The sequence below is a fragment of the Anolis carolinensis genome, chromosome 5 (genome assembly GCF_035594765.1).
Source record: "Anolis carolinensis isolate JA03-04 chromosome 5, rAnoCar3.1.pri, whole genome shotgun sequence".
Classification (NCBI taxonomy): Eukaryota; Metazoa; Chordata; class Lepidosauria; order Squamata; family Dactyloidae; genus Anolis; species Anolis carolinensis.
The window spans coordinates 88,322,219-88,344,325 of record NC_085845.1 but is presented as its reverse complement, the minus strand read 5'-3'; the positions used below and the strand labels follow the sequence as shown (position 1 = coordinate 88,344,325).

General features: G+C 37.3%; 1 protein-coding gene across 4 annotated transcripts in view; it reads left to right on the top strand.

Moving 5' to 3' along the window:
- The window catches only part of hgf (hepatocyte growth factor), a 96,856-nt gene extending 77,142 nt beyond the window's left edge, over positions 1 to 19,714 (top strand). For 2 of the 4 annotated variants that reach the window (XM_062981741.1, XM_062981738.1), the window contains exons 12-18: positions 1,203 to 1,241; positions 2,484 to 2,580; positions 2,836 to 2,910; positions 6,775 to 6,918; positions 8,295 to 8,401; positions 11,018 to 11,163; positions 13,049 to 19,714. In XM_062981741.1, the coding sequence (XP_062837811.1) occupies positions 1,203 to 1,241; positions 2,484 to 2,580; positions 2,836 to 2,910; positions 6,775 to 6,918; positions 8,295 to 8,401; positions 11,018 to 11,163; positions 13,049 to 13,216 (776 nt within the window). In that variant the 3' untranslated portion in view covers positions 13,217 to 19,714. Of the gene's footprint in view, positions 1 to 1,202; positions 1,242 to 2,483; positions 2,581 to 2,832; positions 2,911 to 6,774; positions 6,919 to 8,294; positions 8,402 to 11,017; positions 11,164 to 13,048 lie in introns of all 4 variants that reach the window. The other 2 variants (XM_062981739.1, XM_062981737.1) reach the window with 1 other exon arrangement.
- Positions 19,715 to 22,107: the final 2,393 nt, after the last annotated feature.

Genomic DNA, 22,107 nt, shown 5'->3' with positions numbered 1-22,107 from the left:
TTCTTGGAACCAGACAGAACATTGGTTCATATTAATGTGGATTAATTTGCACTCTGATTAATGTGACTATGGTTACAGCCCCATAGATTATGTCAAAGGATTTAAGGTTCTGACAAGGAAAGGGGAAAGGCTGAAATGGATGAATGAAAATGGATATGTATGTGTGTGAAATTGGCTGGGAAGTCTGCAGAACTGGCTGTTGTGCTAATAGTGGAAAGCACAGAGGATTGGTGGCACTTCTTTCTTTTATTGCTAGGACTTTTGGGAATCCCCCTTCTCATAGGAGTCATATCATTTAGGAACATTTGGAAATAATATCAGCATCTGTATGCTTGCCCACAATGCCTCATGCACAGTGGAATAATTGGTTAAAACTACAAACAATGCAGTTGCTGTTGCCCGTTTTGGGTCAAAAGAATTTTCAGCCGCTTGTGCTCCCTCTATTTTATCAGTTTTATACTTATTTATGCAATGCTTTTGACACAAAATAAATAAATAAATTTGGAAAGAAAAACTTCACGCTCCCCAACAGTAGTTGTCTTTATTTTATCTTCAGGCTGTGGCATTCTAGGAGGAAAATGTTATAACTCAAGAGAGGAATATTTTCTCAGTTCTATATTGAAAAATTGCTATAATGACCCTATTATTTTGTCATCTCTAAACTGTGCAATAGAATGATCTCATTGTGACACCCTCTGAATGTAGATCTTTAGAGGATATTTCAGCTCACAAGAAATTGTGACTGTGCTGTTATTTTTTTTAGGAAAAGTATGAGAATATTTATAACACAGCTGGCAATTTTTTTTTTTTGGTATCTTTGATTTAAGCCTATTCTTGGGGTTATTTGGGACACTGATTCATAACATTGCATTGGATAGACTGCATCAGCTCTAGTTTTTAAATATAGTTATCACGGTTTTCTAAGGACAAGTAGATAAACACTGGTATAGAGCATCTGCATCTCAAAAACTAGAGCTGATAGGGGAAAACTGATGTTATTTTTTTTTTAGACCAGTTGGCCAAACAGACCCAGAAACAGGTCTAATCTTTGAGGCACCAAAATGTGTTTTGACTAGAAAGCACTGAACTAGCTAAATTTCTATTTCTCAACCTTGTTAACATGTATCCCGTTTTCACAAGTATTTCCAACTTCTTAGTGATGTTTCTTTAATAACACTGATAAATATGTTTTATCTGTCTAGGTGAAGATGATAAAGTTCCTGTGATGACCAATATAGATCGTAAGTAATGTTTATAGAAATCAAATACATTCTGTTTTGATGTACTGACTCATCTTTCACATTATTGATGGGTATTTCTTAGGCCTAATTGTAAATTAAATGTTAATCCTGGACTTTGCCTTGCCATTCTGACCTCAGTAAGTACTCCATTACCATTGTCAATTGTTGTTAAGGTGATAAGAAATAGACAATGGCAATTTTAGGGGTCCTAGAAGTTTAGAGTGTGATGTGGCAGTCAAAAAAAGCAAATGCAGTCTGGCCACTAGCAGCACAATGTCCAAATCAAGAAAAGTAATCTCATTCTATTCTGCTTTGGTGAAATCTCATCTGTAATCCTGTGACTAGTTCTGGGCACCACGGTTCTAGAAGAATACTGACAAACTGAAACATGTCGAGAAACGGGTGACCAGGATTATAGTAGGTGTGAAAACCAGGTCTTATGAAGAGTGGCTTAGGGAGATGGGCATGTTTAGCATGTCACTCCTGACAAACACAAAAGAAAGAAGACAGAGAGGTGACATGATTCAAACTACAAGAAAAGACATTCTGTCTAAACATCAGAAAGAACTTATTTACTATAAACTCTGCTCAAACGTGGAATAGATTGTCCCTGTGGATTGTGGACTCTCCATCTTTGGAGGCTTTGAAACACAGGTTAAATTGACAGTTTACAGGTGTGCTTTGGTTGCATATTCCTGCATTCAGTGAGTTAGACTAGATAGCTCTTGGGCACCCTCCCAATTCTAAAATTATTTGACTTTATGGATACAAAATAGTACAGTAGAGTCTCACTTATCCAACATAAACGGGCCGGCAGAATGTTGGATAAGCAAAAATGTTGGATAATAAGGAGGGATTAAGGAAAAGTCTATTAAACCTCAAATTATGTTATGATTTTACAAATTAAACACCAAAACATCATGTTTTACAAGAAATTGACAGAAAAAGCAGTTCAATACATACTAACGTTCTTTTAGTAATTACTGTATTTACGAATTTATCACCAAAACATTGCAATGTATTGAAAACATTTACTACAAAAACACTGACTACTAAAAGGTAAACTGCGATGGCTAATACAGAACGTTGGATAAGTGAAGGTTGGATAAGTGAGACTCTACTGTAGTAGGAATGTCTTCTTGTTTTAGGAAATATAAAATGCAATAGTATGAGTTGTTAAATGAGTATGTTTTAAATAGAATATACTAGTATTTAATAAATGGCAAACAATAATTCTTTCAGCTATTATCATTCCTTGTATCTCAACAAAACAACCAAGAGTCGTTAATGGAATTCCAACTCAACCTGACAAAGGATGGATGGTTAGTTTGAAAGACAGGTAGGACTCTACATACATGGCTACTTAGATCTGATCCCCACCCCCTGATCCTTGTTTTTGACTCTTAGGCAATGTAAAGAAAAAATGAGTGTCCCAATATCATGCTCTGGTTCTCAAGTTCAGGCATGCACTACTTCAGTTCTTGTTTCCCCATTCCTTTTGCCTTTGAGATTGATTAGATTATGTGCATGGAAATCAATGTTCTACTTCTTTTCCTCTAGCAGAGTAACTATTCCACTTTTTTTCCTCCAGCAGAGGCAGACATTTCTGTGGTGGTTCATTGGTACAGGACAACTGGATCCTAACCGCAAAGCAGTGTTTTCCTTCTCGGTATAGTATTTTTTTTTTGTTAGAAGTGTGGGGTAAAAAACAGATTTTATTATTCAAGAGAATTCTGTATTGTATATTATACACTTTATGTAGAAATGTAGCATTTCTAAAGTGTTTCCAGATGGCCAGTATGGCATCATTATTTGAGTATTGTACTAGAATTGAAGACAACTGCGGGTACATCTACACTGTAGAATTAATGAAGTTTGGTGCCATTTTATCTGCCATAGATCAATGCTATAGAATTATGTGAGTTGGGGTTTTAGTAGGCTTTTAGCCTTCTCTGCCAAAGATTACTGATGTCACAGCAAATGACAATTCCTGAGATTTCATAGCATTGAATCATGGCAGTTAAAGTGGTGTCAAACTTTATTAACTCTGCAGTGTAGATGCACCTCAGGATTCAAATCTTTGGAAACCCACAGAGTGTCCTTGGGGAAATCACACACTCTTAAGTTTTAAAGAAAGGCAATAACAAACCTTCTCTCAATAAATCCTGCCAGGATAACCCAAGGGTAGATTCACTAGAACCAAGAGTCAACTTGAGATGCCCTGCACGCAGTTCCCTATAAATGATGCTTTCCCATCTTATGAAGAAAGCGTCACCCTTACAGAGAGGCCCTGTGTTGGGGAGAAAATATCCAGCGATGCTTTAACCCCAGTTGTGGGTGGGACCTCTGTCAAATGTCACACAATGTCATGTGATGTCTGGTATCTGGCTCCATTCATTAGATGGGGTGAGAGTGTCCTAGTACACTAAATTCACCCTGTCTGATGAAGTCATGGCTTTCATTGTTACTTGTACAACTTTTAATTGTGTTGTGAGCCACTGTAGTTTCCATTCTGGAACAAATGGGACTTAAAATTAAACCATATGTTATTTTAATTTAGTGCAGAGATATTGATGGACTGTGTATTTAATGGACACTTCTTGATGGATGCAGAAGTCCAAAATTTTTATCTGCTTAAGAAAATGAAGATGGAAAAAGCAGTGACAAGACACTAGGGATGTTGGTGCCTGAATTCATTGTAAATGCTGTGAATGCCTTAGGTTGCCACACCACTATAGTATCATGTGGGAGCACCACAATATTTCTCTATTGCCCCAAACAATTATAAGAATTACCTAAAACAAGCAGCACTCTCCTGTGTAATATCAGAGCAGCTTGTCTAAGGCCAACCTGTAATGACTAATCGTGTGTCTCTAGTGTCCAAATGGGTCCTGTAGATCTGAAGTCTAGGACTTGCCATTGTAGGTCTTTTGCCTTCTCATCCTTCTCTTTTGTCCCTTCTCCTTTAGAGCACAATAGCCTATGACATCAAGAAAAATGTAGGGCAAGCTTAGAGGATTAAAGCATGAATGAGAAGGCAAAAACAAAGATTTATGTAGAAAATATTATATCAGCAGGAGGGAGGATTGACAGAATTCACAATATTTTATGATAATCTTCTCACACGTTGGACTGCAACTGCCATCATCCCTTTTCATGGCTAGGATTGATGGGGTATGACGTGCAATGCTGCAGTAATTATTAAATTAGTTTTAGCTATGGCTATTTAACCATGTATTTCTTTACATAGTAGTCACTAGGCTTGAGCGATCCATGAAAAAATTGATTCTAAACTCGTTTCAAAAGTAGGGGGCGCTAGCGTTTCGTTTCTGATGTCATTTCCGAATTTTACCCTCAAAATTTTTTGAAATTTAACGAAAATTCGTTAGTTTCAAAAGTAATTCGTTAATGGCGGACGCGCATGTGCAGTAGCAAAAAAAACAGCATGAGGGGAGACTTTACAGGACTCTCCTGCCCTCATTTTTTGAGCTATCTTCTTCAAACTTGGTACAGTGGTAGAACACATTTAACACTGATAGCTCACCAAAATTCAGAACGTTTCCCTTATCCTCTAATCTTTGGTGAATTTTCATAGCTTTTATAATAAACCATTTTTTAATAATTGCAGAAATCTGTTCCTGGTTTGAAAGTCTTATTTCCTGTTTCATTGGGTTGTCTTTACTGTGAAAGTCATTGTTCTACTTCAGAAACTTTGTTTTTGTGGCTGAAACTTTGTTAAATTGGTGGACCAAACCATAATATGTTCCATCCATGTCGCTTGCACAAAGACAAAGTTCAGGCAGTGTCATAGATTTTGCCATGTTTCTATGACAGAACCAATTAGGAAATGACATTTATCACCCAGGAACAGAAATCATAGTACACCATCAAATCATTCCTGACAGATGGCCATCAGCCTCTGAATAAGGAAATCAGTTCCTGGTTTAAAAGTGCTATTTCCTGTTTCATTGGCTTTTCTGGGCTGAGAGTGTGTGACTTGCCCAAGTGGGTGGCAGAGTGGGGAATCAAGCCACAATTGGAGTTCAAAATTCAAACCTCTCCCTCCCTCCTTCTCTCTAAACTTCTCATACCTTCCAAGAATTCACATACTGTATGAAAGTTTGGTCAAGATGGTCAGAGGAGGGCAACTAAAATGATCTAGGGTCTGGAGAACAAGCCCTATGAGGAGCGGCTTGAAGAACTGGGCATGTTTAGCCTGCAGAAAAGAAGGCTGAGAGGAGACATGATGTATAAATATGTGAGGGGGAGTCATAGAGAGGAGGGAGCAAGCTTGTTTTCTGCTGCCCTGCAGACTAGGACACAATGGAACAATGGCTTCAAACTACGGAAAGGAGATTTCACCTGACCATTAGGAAGAACTTCCTCACTGTGAGCTGTTCAGCTGTGGAACTCTCTCCCCCGGGCTGTGGTGGAGGCTCCTTCTTTGGAGGCTTTTAAGCAGAGGCTGGATGGCCATCTGTTGGGAGGGATTGGATGGTGTCTTCCTGCCTGATAGAAGGGGTTGGGCTGGATGGCCCACGAGGTCTCTTCCAACTCTACTGTTCAATGACTCTATGATTCTAAGTGAGGACAAAAGGGGGTGGGGAATGTTAAGAGGAGAGAGGGCCTGGAACACCTGGGAATTGTAGTTTTAAAGTGGGCATAGTACTATTGGAGAAACGTTTGCTTCAGCCCAATGCTTTTATAAATGGTGATAATTCAGAGGCTTCGTTATCCTGCATTTTGAAAGCTATTATGATGAAATTTGCCAGATTGGAAGCAAAAAGTAACCACTCTTTGCCTATCAAGTTTCATAATGTTTGACCCATCCACTGATTTTTGGGGATTTTTAAAGCAACATTTTTTAAAAATGCTATCAGATCGATGGCCACGCCTCCCTGTCCCTCTTCCTTCCACTTTGATTGGCTTGCTAAGGCTTCTGGGAAATGGAGTTTTTTTATTGAGAATGGCGACTTGCTTCATTTCCACTTAAAAGAATGGTCAAAATTCAGAGGCTTCGTTCTCCTGCATTTTGAAAGCTATTATGATGAAATTTGCCAGAATGGAAGCAAAAATTAACCACTCTTTGCTTATCAAGTTTCATAATGTTTGACCCATCCACTGATTTTTGGGGATTTTTGAAGCAACATTTTTTAAAAATGCTATCAGATCGATGGCCACGCCTCTCCCTCCCTCTCTCTTCCGCTCTGATTGGCTGAGAGGCATGCCTACATGGCTTCTCCTCTCAGAGGGGCTACAGCTACATCCGAAGACATCAGAAACAAACGAAAAAAGGTACTTTTTTATTCAAATTCGTAATATTTGTAAGGCAGTGAGCAGATGTTTCAAATATCAATTCAAAAGTACTTTCGAAACGAATTTTTTAACGAATTTAACGAACTAACGAAAAATTTGCTCAAGCCTAGTAGTCACGTCAAGGCAAAAAAATGAAAGAAATTGGCCAACTCCTGCTGTTGATTAATTGTATATTGAGATTCATATACAAAGGACCAATGAAACTTATGCTTCTTAGGTATAACCTCAATGATTATCAAGCTTGGCTTGGAATTCATAATGTTGAAAGAGCCCATGAAGAGGAGCATAAACAAGTTCTGAATATCTCCCAGTTGGTGTATGGCCCCCAAGGATCCGATCTAGTATTGCTGAAGCTTTCCAGGTTAGTCTTAATAATGGTAACTATTTAACAGACTACTTCCTACACACACATACACACACACACACACAACCAACTTCCACCCTCTCTCACTGAAGTAAAAAAGGTAGAAGATAATGACTTTTAGTATACAGTTGCCCTGTTGAAAGTTGTAAGAATGGAAAGAATGTTTTGGGGAAATGAATGAAAAACATGTATTTGAGTGTTGAGATTTTTTGATGTAGAAAAGCCTAGACTGCTGAGGCTTTTTATGATTCAGGATTTATTCTGTGTAAAAATTCACACATGTCTGTTTTATGTATAAAAAAAACATGAAAACATGAAAAACATATTTCAAAACAGCAATATTAATTCCTGTGCAGGAAATGCTATAATTGGAGATTCATTCTGTTTAATTTCTTACATGGTTGATTTTCATGAAAATCATAGAAACCAGCATTTTTCTATTCATGAAGTAGCATATTATACACAAGAATTAAAGATTTGGTATTGAAATAAATGCATTTTTCCTGTGATGAAAAACCTGTTTTCTGTGCAAATTGATCATGTATGCATTTTGCACAGAATAAGTCTTAAATTATGAAAATACTTTAAAAACAATGTGGCTTTCAAAGATTTTCTCACAGAGGAAGAAAATTGCTGAAATTTCTCATGAGAAGAAAGTTCATGAAGAATTAAATCCTGAGAAAGGTAGTTGTGAGCTGAAGGTGTAAGCTACAGTATATATATGCTTGTTCTCAGAGCTGCCCTGCCTGCAATTCTGCTCCATTTTAGTAATTTATGGTGCATCATTCATGGGTGGAATAGCAATTCACATGCTACAAATATATCGGGACTCATTTTCATTCATATAGCCCAGCTGTTGTTTGACTGCCAAGTTAATTACTCTTAGCTACCACTACCAATGGTGAGAGTAGTAGAACTTGCAATGTGGCAATACCTGGATGATCACAATTTGATCAGCCATGTCTAATATCTCAGTTGGCATAAATCATGTACAACAGAGGTGGGACCTGTGTGGTTCTTGGATATTGTTGATCTGCTACTTCCATTAGTTCTAGGTAGCCTAGCCAATTGTGAAGGAAGATGGTAGTTGCAGGCAAACAAGATCTGGAAGACTGCCTAATTCCTACACAAATATGGATAGGATTATGAATGTAACCAGATATATTATAAATCTTGAGCACATCAATACCAGAGATATTGATCAGAAAACTCAGATATGAATAAAGCTGAAAACTGGAAGAAAAAGTAATCAGAATAGTTGTCTTGTCATTTGATCTACTTGCAGAAACTGTCAAGTGACGTAAGTGCTAATTCTGCTTTAATGTGTTGGTAAGAATAAAGAAATGTCTATTCCTTTTCTTCTATTTTCCCAGACCTGCAGTAATCAGTGAGGCTGTGGCTACCATCAGGCTGCCCATTACTGGATGTACCATTCCAGAAGGCACCACCTGCACTGTGTATGGATGGGGACATACAGGACGTAAGGAAATCTTGTTCTAAATCCGAATGCAAACTTGCAAGCCCCAAACCATTTAAAATTCCTATGCTGACATAGGCAAACAATTATTTGATGAACAATGGTTTATTTTCTGAGCAATGGTTTAGGTAGCTTTGTCACAGGCAATTATAATGTAAATATGGAGTTTGCTACCTCTATTAAAAGCCCAAAGAATTTGGGGAGAACCAAAAGGAGCCACCTTCCATAAAGTTACCAATTTTTTTCTAGTGTATTCAATACATAATTAATATAAGAAAGATAGAAATTATTTCTTCTCCTCCACAATACACTAAAACAATGGGGAATGGAGGCCACCACCACCCCACACATATCCCCTTTGGCCATTCTCCTGAAACAACAAGATGTGATTTGACATCATTGGAGTACTGGGGGGCAATTTTGAGGTCCTCCTCCTCCCATTCCCAGGGTTTGGTGGGTTGTGAGATGTAGTGAAAAGACCCAAACAACCACATTTTGGGTTGTTTTGCAAAGAGATTGTGGCTAAATCTGTTAAAGAGTCGGAGAGCTTCAAAATGTTTCATTTTGACCAAACAAAACTGAAGTATTAGGCAGATTCCACATTAATAAACAGTGATTTAAAGCCAGTTTTTAAAGAGTTAAACACTCAAAACACTAGATCTGAATGGATTAATCTGCTACTTGCAATTTTATCCACATTTCAGTTTAATTAAGAATATTTATATATACACAGTTCAACAAAGAAACAGTAAATAGTGCATTTCAAAACCAAAGAATGCAATTGCAAATAATTAATAATACTTTACAACTACAAGAGCTATAAGGCAAAGTTTATTCCCAGGATAAGCTGTAATGTGTTTTGAAGCAAAAAGCATACTAAAGGAGACCAAAATGTACTTTACTTTTGAATCATTGGTAAGAGATCACTAATGTATCCAGACAGTTGCATATGCAAGATAAGTGATATATATGAAATACAGAAGATTTTCATATAATGAAACTATTTCTGATTTATTTCCGTCTTGAACTTCTACTAAATTCTTCTCAAATCCCAACAGAAATGAAATTGACCTTTTATCCCAACTGACTAGGACATTGTTTTCATGATGACATCCATGTTGGAATTATCAAGAAAACACTTGCTGCTGAGTGGAAATTTCTGTACTTACATTTTCACACTTTAAAAATATTTTCTAACAGCTGTGTAAATTTAAGGAGTCAGTTGCTACTGGAAGTTTCCAAAGCGCTGTAAACAAATGAATTTGAAGGGAGAACTTCTTTTGTTTCAGTTTGTCAAATCAAAAGGAACTTATGTGTGCATCCTCCCCTACTATGCATATCTTAGAGATATTCTGCTAGTGTTTTTACAACTCCTTTTTGCTTTTTTTGAAATTTTATGGAGGTTTTTTTTCTCCTGAAAAAGAAATGACTTAAGATTAATTTAGATTAAAACATTTATACTTTTATTCAAACTATGAAAGATTGTTTGAGTGGCTTTGGATTGTAAATAAGCAAGGGAAAGAGAGAACACCCTCAAGCATATTCATAACAAAGCTTGGTCAAGATCATGCATCCATATTTACTATGGATTTTGCTAGTTTTGGAAACTGATCTCTACAAGAACTGGGGTAATGAGTATGTTTAGCTTTGAGAGGAGAAGACTGATTGGTAAGAAATATCAAAAGGAATGTCATATAGAACCTGGAATTAGCCTGTTTTCTCCAACTTTAGAAACTAGAGGAAAGGGGAAATAGAACTTACCTGGTCTGTCCTTTGTTGCTGTAGCAGCTGGCCATGGAGCTGTGCAGAACTTATTGGCAGCCAAGATACCCACGTGATCTGGGCAAAAGCACCTGACAACAGTAAGGTAGATGACTGATGCAATGACAAAGACCAGCCCACTTAAGGGTGACCATCCAGAGGCACTGAATGAGGTTTGGCTCAATTGGACACTGTGGACTCCACTTCTGCCACTGCCATGGTTCAAGAACAGTGTGTAAACAGCTTCACTGAATCAGGAGCTGGTCCAAAGCAACAATGCTCTGGACTGGCCCCAGATTTAGGTCATGTAGATAAGTCCTGTGGTCTATCTGGCATATGACATCACATAGTTTTAACAAGCTACATTTAACAAGACTGGGGTAGAACAGATTGTAATTCTGTGGTATGTCCAGTATATAAACATTTTGTTCATTAACCTTCTGGTTTTTATTTAGTGTAATCACCATTATATAGATAACATAGATCAATAAATAGTTGCCATCTGTTTACTTTCCAGCTACTGCAATGGATTTGGGTCTGGTTCAAATCATGTCAGTGGAATTATTTCTGTAGAAATAGATTTTAGAGCTGCTACTTTAGATATACTCAGAATAAAGTGGAAATTGCCTTGCCTTCATCTCTCTGTCCCCTCCTTTCACCTCTTTCTGAACATGTGCAGTTAATTTTGTTTATCAGGTTATCCAACTAAGGCACACTATGTTTTCTGTTTCTCCATTTGAACCAATATAGATGTAAAATCCATGTTGCAAATATTTTTGTTTCCTTGTTTTAGAATAACATGCTGCTGGGGACAAACCAAAGAACCAACTTGTTTATCATTTCTGTTTTTAATTTTAGGCACCACCTTTGATGGGAGACTCCAAGAAGCAAACATGATCATTGTGGGAAACGAGCGCTGCAATCAAGATCTGGGAGGCAATGTAGTTGTGAAAGAGTCAGAAATGTGTGCTCGAGCTGAGAGTATTGGCAGTGGAACTTGTGAGGTACTATTTTATTCATTCCTTTTATTGATATCCACCCTTCCTCTAAGGAGTTTTGGATCACATAATTTGCTGCACCCATTATATTCTTAAAATAATGATGTGTTTAAAATCAGGCTGAGAGTTTGTGATTGACCAAGACCACCCATAGCTAAGTCAGTGTTTGAGGCTCTTCCCAATCCCTAGCCCTTGGTCTCACATAGACCTAGTCTTCTGCTAGAAATAGCACAACATCTCCCATCTCTAAATCTGAAATGACGTGATTTTAAGTTGGCATTTAGGTTGATAATTGAGGTTTTAATTTGAAAAAAAAAACAATCCTAATATTTTGCTCTCAGAGTCTTATTTTTATTCCACCCATAGCTATGGACCACACTTCTATATAATATCCCAAAACTAGAGAATAGTTATCTTGCTAGGAAAATATCTAACTCTCAGTAGATTGTCATGAAATTATTTGAGAGTTTGCTCACAATTGGTAATTGTGTGTTAGATTGTTCCTTCCTTTCTTTGAATCAGGTGAATGCAGATGATCACTAAGGCCACATCTACACTAATCATTTAGGTCAATGTAGAGCTGGATCAGCCCTGTGGCAGCCCAATAATACATGAGGATGATCTGGGGGAAATGCAGAGTAAGGCTACCTTACTGTGACCTTTCCCTGCATTACCCAGTCGAGGGAAAGTCAGATTTGAACTATCACCTGACTTTGGGTCTGTGAAGAATTTGGACTATCTCCTGATTTTGGGCCTGCGAGAACAGTTGGGAGGTTCTGAAATAGAACCAGTCACAAGTGTCTCCCCTACTATCCTATCTTTTCTGGATTTGAGTGGCCCAGGGACGAAGGATGGTAGTCACCTTCCCACCCCACCTCTATTCTCTGTGTAATTAGATCTCTGGCCATGATACAGGTCTTATCTGCCAACTGTCATATACAGTGACATCCGCTGGGGCACAGGAGTGCTCTGAGAAAGAAGTCAGAAAGGACAGGATATTCCTCCTCTCCTCTACCTGCTCCACATCCCCTCCCTTGGCACCCTATTGCCCCAGCCAATATCACTGCATGTGACATCTACCAGGTAGGACCCATGTCATGGTTGGAAAGTACTGTGACACAGAAGGCAGAGGGACAGGAAAGGTGGTTGTCCAGCAGTACTGAGCTACACCCAGTATCACTTGGGGGCGAGGACTCCCTCCCACCTCCACAATGTTTGGGGCATCCCTGTGTGGTCCATATCCAGGGCTGATCGGCATAAATCACAGCAGATTGGCCCCATAATATTGGTCAGTGTAGATACAGTCTACATTCTAGCACCATAAGCTAGTGGTACTGACACCTAAATCAGTTAAATGTGATAGATATGCGACATACATTGGAGGTGGGATTGTAATCCAGTTCAGTTCATAATCTAAGTGAAAAATAACTTTGGAGTAATAATACTAAAATGTAATGAGATGTGGAGCAACCCTATAAGCTGATAGCATTTATATTTCATACTAGGGAATATGAACTCTAGAAGCATGGGTAGGCAAGGCATCCACAATTGGCAAAGTGTAATTTGATGTCAAAATCAAATAAGAATAATTTAGTTGGCCTATGTTTAATATAATTAGATACGTACAGTGTACAACACATACTCTGAAAAGACAATGTCTTTGTACCATTAGAATTTATAGATATTTGGCCTATATTTTTGGTGGATCATAGTTACAGTAAACTGCAATTAGACATTCTATCATTCCTATGAAATAATCCATATGTTACAGTGTTCCCCTGCCTGATTGCGCACATCAAGGGCTTGTGGGACAAGTATGGGATCGTTTAGAATTTTGTACACAAGAAAGATATACATCTGCCTATTTATTTATTTCATTTTTCTCTTCCAGAGAGATTATGGTGGTCCACTGGTCTGTGAACAAAACCGAATTAAAATAGTTGTGGGAGTGATTATTCCTGGACGTGGATGCGCAATTCCCAGGCGGCCTGGGATTTTTGTCAGGGTGGCCTTCTACTCAAAGTGGATACATAAAATCTTGATGACTTACAAATCATAGCTGAACATTCTAGCCAAGTGAGCAAATTTCAGCCATGGGAATATTTTGGAAAGTATGAAATCGAATTGCAATAGGAAAATCCTTAATTTTTTTAAAGGAAAACATGACACCAATCAAATACTACTTGATAGTTGTGTTTTGCAGATATTTATGGAGATTGCTATCATGTTCTGTGTCCTAGTTGCATTACATGACATGAACTGTGGTAAAAGCAAATGTGATGACCTATTTCCTGAAGATACTTGAATGGAAAGCAACATTGCAAATTTGATTACTGGATGAGGATACGTTCTGTAGAATTAGAATGTCCAATTTCTTAATCTGCTGCTGGTTAGGTCAGCTTGTTGATGAGACACAAATACAATTTGAGATTTACAATATTTTTCTTTACTTTTGTAAGCCTCTTATTTCTTCTTTAGGACATTGATAAATGTGTCCCTCAATCAGACGTGAAGGTCTTGTTTGCTAAAAGTTTGGTTTCAATTTTATTTCAATCACCTTTACAAATGACTGCTTGGATTTATAGCCCGGTTTAGCAACGTTTCGACTGGCTATATTCCCTGAAGACAGGGAAGTTTCTTGCACATGCTGTTTATGGGATTTGATACTATGTTTGCTGCTGTTTTGGACTATAAAAAAATCTCCTAAATTAATGGATATTTTTAGAAGCACTGATAACAATATATAAGCCATTATGATTATTATGTTTTTGAATTAGAATGTTTTTTTCTATAAATATTTGCAACGAAGTATAGAAGATTCCAAGAAATTGATTCTGGCATCAAATGTTAGACCGTATGGACTGGCATCAAAATACATTCATTGTGAGTTTATTGTGTCTGCAGTGATTTTGATCCCAGATCCCTGAACAGCACCAGCTCACCATGCCATAGGACAAAATACTTCAACACTGAGAAGTCATTCAATTTGTGCTATAACATGCAGATATGAAAAAGGCAAAAGTCTACTGGTCATAGCTAGATTCGGTCTTTAGTTACCAACCTAGGTCAGTACTTAATCCTTGTCCTTCTCTATATCTCTCAGTGTAGTATTTCCCAAACATGTAGCTCCATAGGGCATTGGGCTCCAACATTTAGAAAATATGACTGGCTAGAGTTGTAGTCCAACATCAGCAGGGATTCAGTGCTTGGAAACCATTGTCTTAATAGCCCGTTGGGGAGAAGTGGCCTATTTAATCTGTGTTTCGTCTTTTTTAAGAAATTCAGACACTGCTTTTTCTCTGCAAAGTCATTCTAGAATTTGCAGCAGAGTAGCTCTGAAGGATATTTTAAATTTCTCAATGACATTCCCCCAAATTCTCTCTTACAGCTTTCAGCCACTTTACAGACACAAGTTGCTTGACAATCCTTAGCCAAGTTTCCAGATCTTTATTCGTGTTTCAATGCAGTGCTTGAATCTGGGATGTGGAACAGCAAATGGTAGTTTTGAAAACTGATGTACATTTTATTTAATTGAAATAAGTACGTAAACTGCATTTAGTGACAATACCAAGCTGCATTAAAATACTGTATTTGTCCTGAAAAGGTCAAGAATGCTTTCATATTATGGGATGTTAGAAAGGGTTTAGTCCTTTCTTTTACCCTAAATATCATTTGTCATGATTTAGATCTACAACGCAGTAGAAAATAACAGTTTAGCATTATGCATCATCATATATGAACTAGCTTTCTTATATCTTTTTATGTGAGATCAGGTAATTAATGGTAATATTTTTTCAAAATTCTTCAGAAGTTTGTTCCAGTATTCACTGGCCCTATAGATGCTTATTGTTCCTTCAGAAGTGGAGAGATAATTGATTTATAACAGGAGTGGGCAGAGTATATTTTTTATTGTTGTTTTACTGGAAGCCTGAAATCTACTAACCAGAGCTATAAATGCATGCATTTAGCACTAGAAATTTCTGAGCTCAGGAACTTATTTTGAGTAACAGCATTGACATTCCTTCTACAATAAAATTCACTTTGCTTGTTCCAAATTTTCCTCATATTAACAGTATCATTTAGTCATTTCTCTATTGGTATTGTTAAACACAGAGGAGTTGGAAGTATTTCCTATTAAAAATTACCAAGCAACAATGTAAATCTTCATTACTCTAATTCTCAAAAGAAACATCTCTTTCCTTTGTGAAAAGAAGTCTACAAATTATGCAGACTTTTTTGCTGTTTGAGACTTATTCTGTGAAAAAATCTTACATGATATTTTTGAGCATAAGATAGCATTTTCTATACAGGAATCAGAATTTTCTGCACAGAAAAATTGTGTTTCATGTTGAAATATCTATGAAAAAAGATCTGTTTTCTGTGAAGTTTGGGACTAACTGTGCAAATTGCAATACAAGTTTTATGCTGAATAAGTCTTGAACTGCAAATAAGTTTGTCAGTCCAGGATTCAGATTTACTGATACTTGAGATTTTTGGGGGGGTGGGGGGTGGGGGAGAACATTTTCAAATGTTCTTTCCATCCCTATGAATGAGATATCTCCCAATAGACAAAGATCTGCAATTTTTTTATTCATGTATGCCACCCAGGCTCCTGTTTAGTGAAAATTAAATTTCCTTTGAAACAGAATGTGAGTGTGCTTAGAAATACAACTTTTGCAAGATCACAATTTTGTATGTGCAAACTCTCACAAAGGGCTGCAGGTTTATATCCTTGTATTTTCAAAAATCATTAACAAGCTGACTCCCATAATGAGGTGTAGATGTGAATTTATGACTTGCACTGATAAAGCAATAGTGGTGTCTGTAGTAAGCTTCTTCTGGTGTGATTCCTATAATTTATAATCTCATTATGAACTATAAAAAACAATTGCCTTGTTCCAAAATAGTAGAGGGCTGCTTTGTAGGGAAAAAAATGAAATTGTTTGTTATCAAGTATATACTCAAAGCAATTAATGTTGTTTTTAAATGAGGGTTTCTATGTTGGAAATAAAAATCTTCACTTATTTTTTATTTCTTGCACATGGAAAAAAATAATTACAAAGGTTTTCTTCCTACTGGGTACAACTATGACTGTTTTTGTGCATTTTGAATAAATTTTGTATTTTGGCAGTTCTTTTTTAAAAAAAATATTTTGCAGGAAGAAATAGTTTATGATAAAACATTTTGTGTTAAAAGGGAATTTTTTTTGTGGGAATTTTCAAATTAGCAGAATTTTGAAGGGTAGTTGTTATGTTCTCAACAGGGTGTTGAGGACAAAAATATTCCATGTACTCTATACATTCCTACTCTGTATCATGTTCAGATTTCCAACTGCCTACTTGTTGCCTTCACATTTTGAATAATTTCAAGTCATGCCTTATTTGTCAGTGTACTAGCTTCATAGCATCAGACTGAGCAAATGAATTATAGCACCAGAAAATGAATGAGACTTTTGCCTATTTCACTCTACTTTAGTTCAAAGAGGCTTAATTATTTTTACAGATCGTTTTAATAATTTCTAACTGAAGAAATTATTAAAATGTATTTTCAAACTCATAGTGGGACTTGAGTTATGTGATTAGAATGTTTTAACTCTGGCACATAAAAGGTATTAATATACATTTTGATGAATTGTATTCTTCAAGTTGTTTCTAACTCAACCCATAATTCATGAAACCAGATTTAAGCCAGTAGATCCTGGCTAAAGTTAAAACAAATTTCTTCAATAGGGGTATGGCCCAAATCACTTATTTTGAAACATTACCTTTCCTATCTTAAAATCTATTCTTGCTCCATATATATTTGTCATAGATACATGAAGGGAATTGTGAGGTTCATGAGGTGAAAAATAAAATGTCGTTCACTTTGCATTTTTTCTCAAGATTTATGTACTCTGTATTATAAGTACACCATTTTGTATTATGTATGCAGGCATTTTGTTCAGTGTAATAAAAATGGTTCTAAAATACTATAAACTTCTGCTGTGCAGAAGATAATATGAATTTATATATAGATATAGATAGATAAAATATATATTAGGGAAGGGGTGTTAGATAATATGTAATGGTTTTTTAAAATACTTTTTTTCTGAGCTGAGTCTCAGTCTCAGTAGATTGAGTTGTAAGGAATTTATTATTTAGAACAGTGTGGTCCAACCCGTGGCCTGTGGGCCACATGCGGCCCACCAATTCATTTTTGTTGGCCCTTGCCCTTCTTGCTGGAAAAATATTTTAATTATGTAATTCAATATTAATTATGTAATTCATTTTCTTTCTGGAATGTCTCTGGTCCTCACATTCCTATACTAAAGTTTGACTGGCCCTCGGGGAACTAAAGGTTGGACCACACTGATCTAGAACATGCAAGCAATTGTCTACCAAGCCATGTTTTGGACATCATCTACACAGTTCTTTTTTCTGTCCTGATAATCCTGTGGTACTCATTCACATGAACACAAGAATCAGTGGTACAAAACAGTTCTTCAGATAGAAGGGAAAGATTTAAATGAAATAGCTGGAGGGAGGGGGGAGCAGATTGGAAATATGCTGTCTATATTGTCGATTCAGGAAACCTAGGAAGTCCATGATATGGCCTGTTTATAACTCAAACTGTGTTCATTACACAGTGACTATCCATATTAATCTTCTGTAACCCCACTTTTTTGATTGCCTTTAAAATGTCCCATAATCTCTACTTTCCTGCCACATTCCCTCTTTGTCTCCAGTCTACATCCATTGGTGTAAACTGATAGGTAGGCTGCACTCTATTAATGCATCAGAGGAAAAAGAAGTGTGTGGAATGTCACTCTTCCCTATAGATTCAAGCAAAACAAATGGTGCAGCCTCTCATGGCTTATATGTTCTAACCTATTAATAACTATCTGATATTGCTTGGCTAAATGTGTCCTACTTTTCATCTATGATATGTTGGAAAGTTTGCCAGTCAGGAGAAAAAAAATACTGTCAATTTACTCGTGCATATAAAGGGCAACCAGACCTTTGGCTTCTGATTGCAAGTTTCTTTAATTGCTACCAGTCAGCCTTGGTTTTTACGTTGTTCACAGACAATGCAGTCTCTGGACTTCAGAAGTACTGGTGGTTTTCTGGAGTTGATAAAGCTGATGGTCTTTTCATATGAATGAGTGACATATTTCTCAGAACTCAGGATCAGAAAACAAACTGTGTGGTAGTGATAGGATCTAAAAAAAACTGAGGTAGAAAACAAATTATACTTGGCGAAGAATTTATGTTTCATTTATTCCTATGAATATTTCTTGTTGGTACCTGTGGTACTCTACCATGCAAATGTTACAGTTACAGCACTTGTGCTAAGAAGGACATTGTCAAGAAACTATGCCATTACTTTGATAACATTACCTTTCTATTAAACCTGGACAACAGATGCAAAGTTTTCTACCTGGACAATCATAATCCCTTAATGGCACTTGGGAATGAATGGTACAAAGTAAATAGTTGTGTGGTTTTTGTTGTCTTGCATGTGTCTGTTATTCTTCTGTAAAATAAAATCTGGCTGCGCAGGAATTTTTGTTCTAAGTCAAAACCACAGCTGATGTTGATTGATTTGTCTTGCATCTGAGAAGTTTAAAATCGACAGAAGATAAATGGTTTAATGTGATTTTTAAAAGAAATTTTAAATCATTGATATGTTTTTATATTTTGCCATATACTGATTCATCTGGTGCTCTGGTGAGGGGGGGCGGGGGGGGGAATAGAACATATTGTCCTTTCTTTTAAAAATAATACAAAACACTATAGACCAGATGATTCACTTGGCAATCACAAAATATTGCTGGAGAACATCTGGTTGGGCTGCAGGTCCCAAATGTCATAGCCAGCGTAGCCACTGATCACTGGCCAACACACATTTTGGTACCTCAAATGTAAGATCTGTTTCTGGGTATATTTGATCTGCTGATTCCAAAAAATGGCACCGATATTCTCCTATCAGCAATAGAGATACAGAACATATGTCATATACCAGTCTTCATCTACTAGCCCACAGAAAATCATGATACCATATCTAAGAAAGTAGAGCCAATGTCTATACAATGCAATTTTCTGAATCAGTGCCTCAAGTAACCCCAGGAACAGGCCTAAAAACCAAGACACCAATAATTTTTAAGGTGGGACTGTGTAATGGTCGGGGGACTTGCAGACCAACAAAAAGTGGATTGTCTTTATTCCTTACCTAGAAGGCTACTTGCAAGATAGTTTATTTAGTATATGCCATATTAAAATACCCTTTATTTACTTGACTCATTTGTATTGGCCAGCTGGTAAAGGATACCTTGTTATTTCTTTAAATTTGTCTTTGACAGTGTCAATCCAGTTTTACAGTGCTGTAAATGGAACAGTTGGGTTTTTTCTTGGAATACATTTCTGTGTAGATGCTGCCTGATGATGCTACCACATGGAAATCTATTAACTCTATGTTTCTGACTTTGCAACAGTTCTGTAACTAAAGGCATCATCACTAGCCATTAAAGTTGGTATTTTTATATCTTCATTATTATCAATAAAATATTTTATCAAAGAAACTGCATGTGTCTTTTATGTTAATAATATTTTTAAAATCTACTTGTCAAAAAGGAACAACAGGAAAAGCTTATCAACATTTGTAATTTTCCTGAACATATTTCATACTCTTCTTTTAGGGGTACCTATAGTTATCTTTATCTTGAATAGTGACATTAGTGAAGCTGACTTTTTAAATACTTCTGATTTGGGTGGGGTGGGTGGGTTAAAGGCATGATAACAGGTGACCAGTTTGCCAGAGAGAATAATCACCAGAATCTTGAAGTTAATTTAATTTATTTCCATTACAAATCTTTCAGCTTTGTAGTTCATTTTCATGAGATTGGGCCATCCAAACAACTATAGTATCATAGATAGCAAATTAAAAAAATGCAAATGAATTAAAGTGATATATGCTCAGTTTGGGTAATTGACGAGGCATAGTAGTAACATGTGAACCATTGCAGGATGGTGCCTTTTGAGCCAGGTCAGGTCTATGCAACCTTCTAGAGTTAAGTAGCTACACTGGTCTTCCAAGGACCTGTATGGAATGCACCTTGCTATGCCAAAAAAAGAATGATCCCACAGTTGCTGACACAAAAATTTTATTGGTTCTGCTGAAAAAACATGTCATATAAGAATCACATGCTTTGCTTGATGGCTCTTGATGGCTTTCGTTCTGAATCATAGAATCACAGAGTTGGAAGAGACCTCATGGGCCATCTAGTCCAACCCCCTGCCAAGAAGCAGGAAAATAACATTCAATGCACCCCCAACAGATGGCCAACCAGCCTCTGCTTAAAAGCCTTCAAAGGAGCCTCTACCACACACCGGGACAAAGAGTTCCACTGTTGAACAGCTCTCACAGTTAGGAAGTTCTTCCTAACATTCAGGTGGAATCTCCTTTCCTGTAGTTTGAAGCCCTTGTTCCATGTTCTAGTCTCCAGGGCAGCAAAAAACAAGCCTGCTCTCTCCTCTCTATGACTTCTCCTCACATATTTATACATGGCCATCATGTCTCCTCTCAGCCTCCTCAGCAGGCTAAACGTGTCCAGCTTTTAAGTCACTCCTCATAGGGCTTGTTCTCCAGACCCTTGATCATTTTAGTCACCCTCCTCTGGACGCATTCCAGCTTGTCAACATCTCCCTTCAATTGTGGTGTCCAGAATTGGACACAGTATTCCAGGTGTGGTCTGACCAAGGCAGAATAGAAGGGGAGCATGACTTCCCTGGATCTAGACACTATACTCCTATTGATCCAAGCCAAATTCCCATTGGTTTTTTTAGCCGCTGCATCACATTGTTGGCTTATGTTTAACTTGTTGTCCATGACAACTCCAAGATCTTTTTCACATGTACTGATGTCGAGTCAGGCACCTCCCATTCTGTATTTTTCCATTTCATTTGTTCTGCCTAAGTGGAGTATCTTGCATTTTGTCCCTGTTGAACTTCAGTTTGTTAGTTTTGGCCCATATCTCTAATCTGTTAAAATCATTTTGAATTCTGCTCCTGTCTTCTGGAGTAGCTATCCCTCCCAATTCGGTGTCATCTGCAAACTTGATGATCATTCCTTCTAACCTTTCATCTAAGTCATTAAGAAAGATGTTGAACAGAACCAGGCTTAGGACGGAACCCTGCGTCACTCCACTTGTTTCCAAGGATGAAGAGGAAGCATCGGGGAGAATCACCTGTTGGGTTTGTTTACTTAACCAATTACAAATCCAGCTAATCATAGTTTTGCCTAGCCCACATTTGACTAGTTGATTTATCAGAAGGTCATGGGGGCCTTCTGAGAAGGGACAATTCTGCCATTGAAAGAAACTTCAGTATTACCTCTTTCCACATTACTTTAAATCTTCCTTATTACAGAAGTGCAAGAACTAGCTAATGTATAATGTCTTCAATTGCTAGCAAAGAGTATCAACATGACAGACTAACAGTTTATTGCAATATACCCATCTTAATTGACTTGATGATTTAATAATCTGATACTGTCTATGTAGATAGGTTGTTTCTACATCAGTTGAAATAATCTTGGCCCAATCCAGAGTATTCCGTCCTAGAGCTGCTATGGCTACATCACAGGAATGCCACGTGTACCAGTAAGGCAGCTCTCTAAAATGTTTTTCAGTCCAGACAGGCTGAAAGTACATTGGCACCGATGCCCTGTCCTCCTGGGGGCATGTGCTGCCAACTCACCCGTCCACAACAGCTTCCCAGCAAAGCCTTTCTGGCAACATTAGTTTTGGTGAAGTCACTTACCAGAAGTGATGTTGCCAGCAAGGCTCTGCTGAGGGGCGACTTCTGGCCAAACAGCAATGGGTCTTTTTAATGTGTGGAGACTGGATTGCTCCATATACAGCCCAACTCACTATCCACATGTCAAAAACATCAGGAGTCACTCTGAAGTAACCTG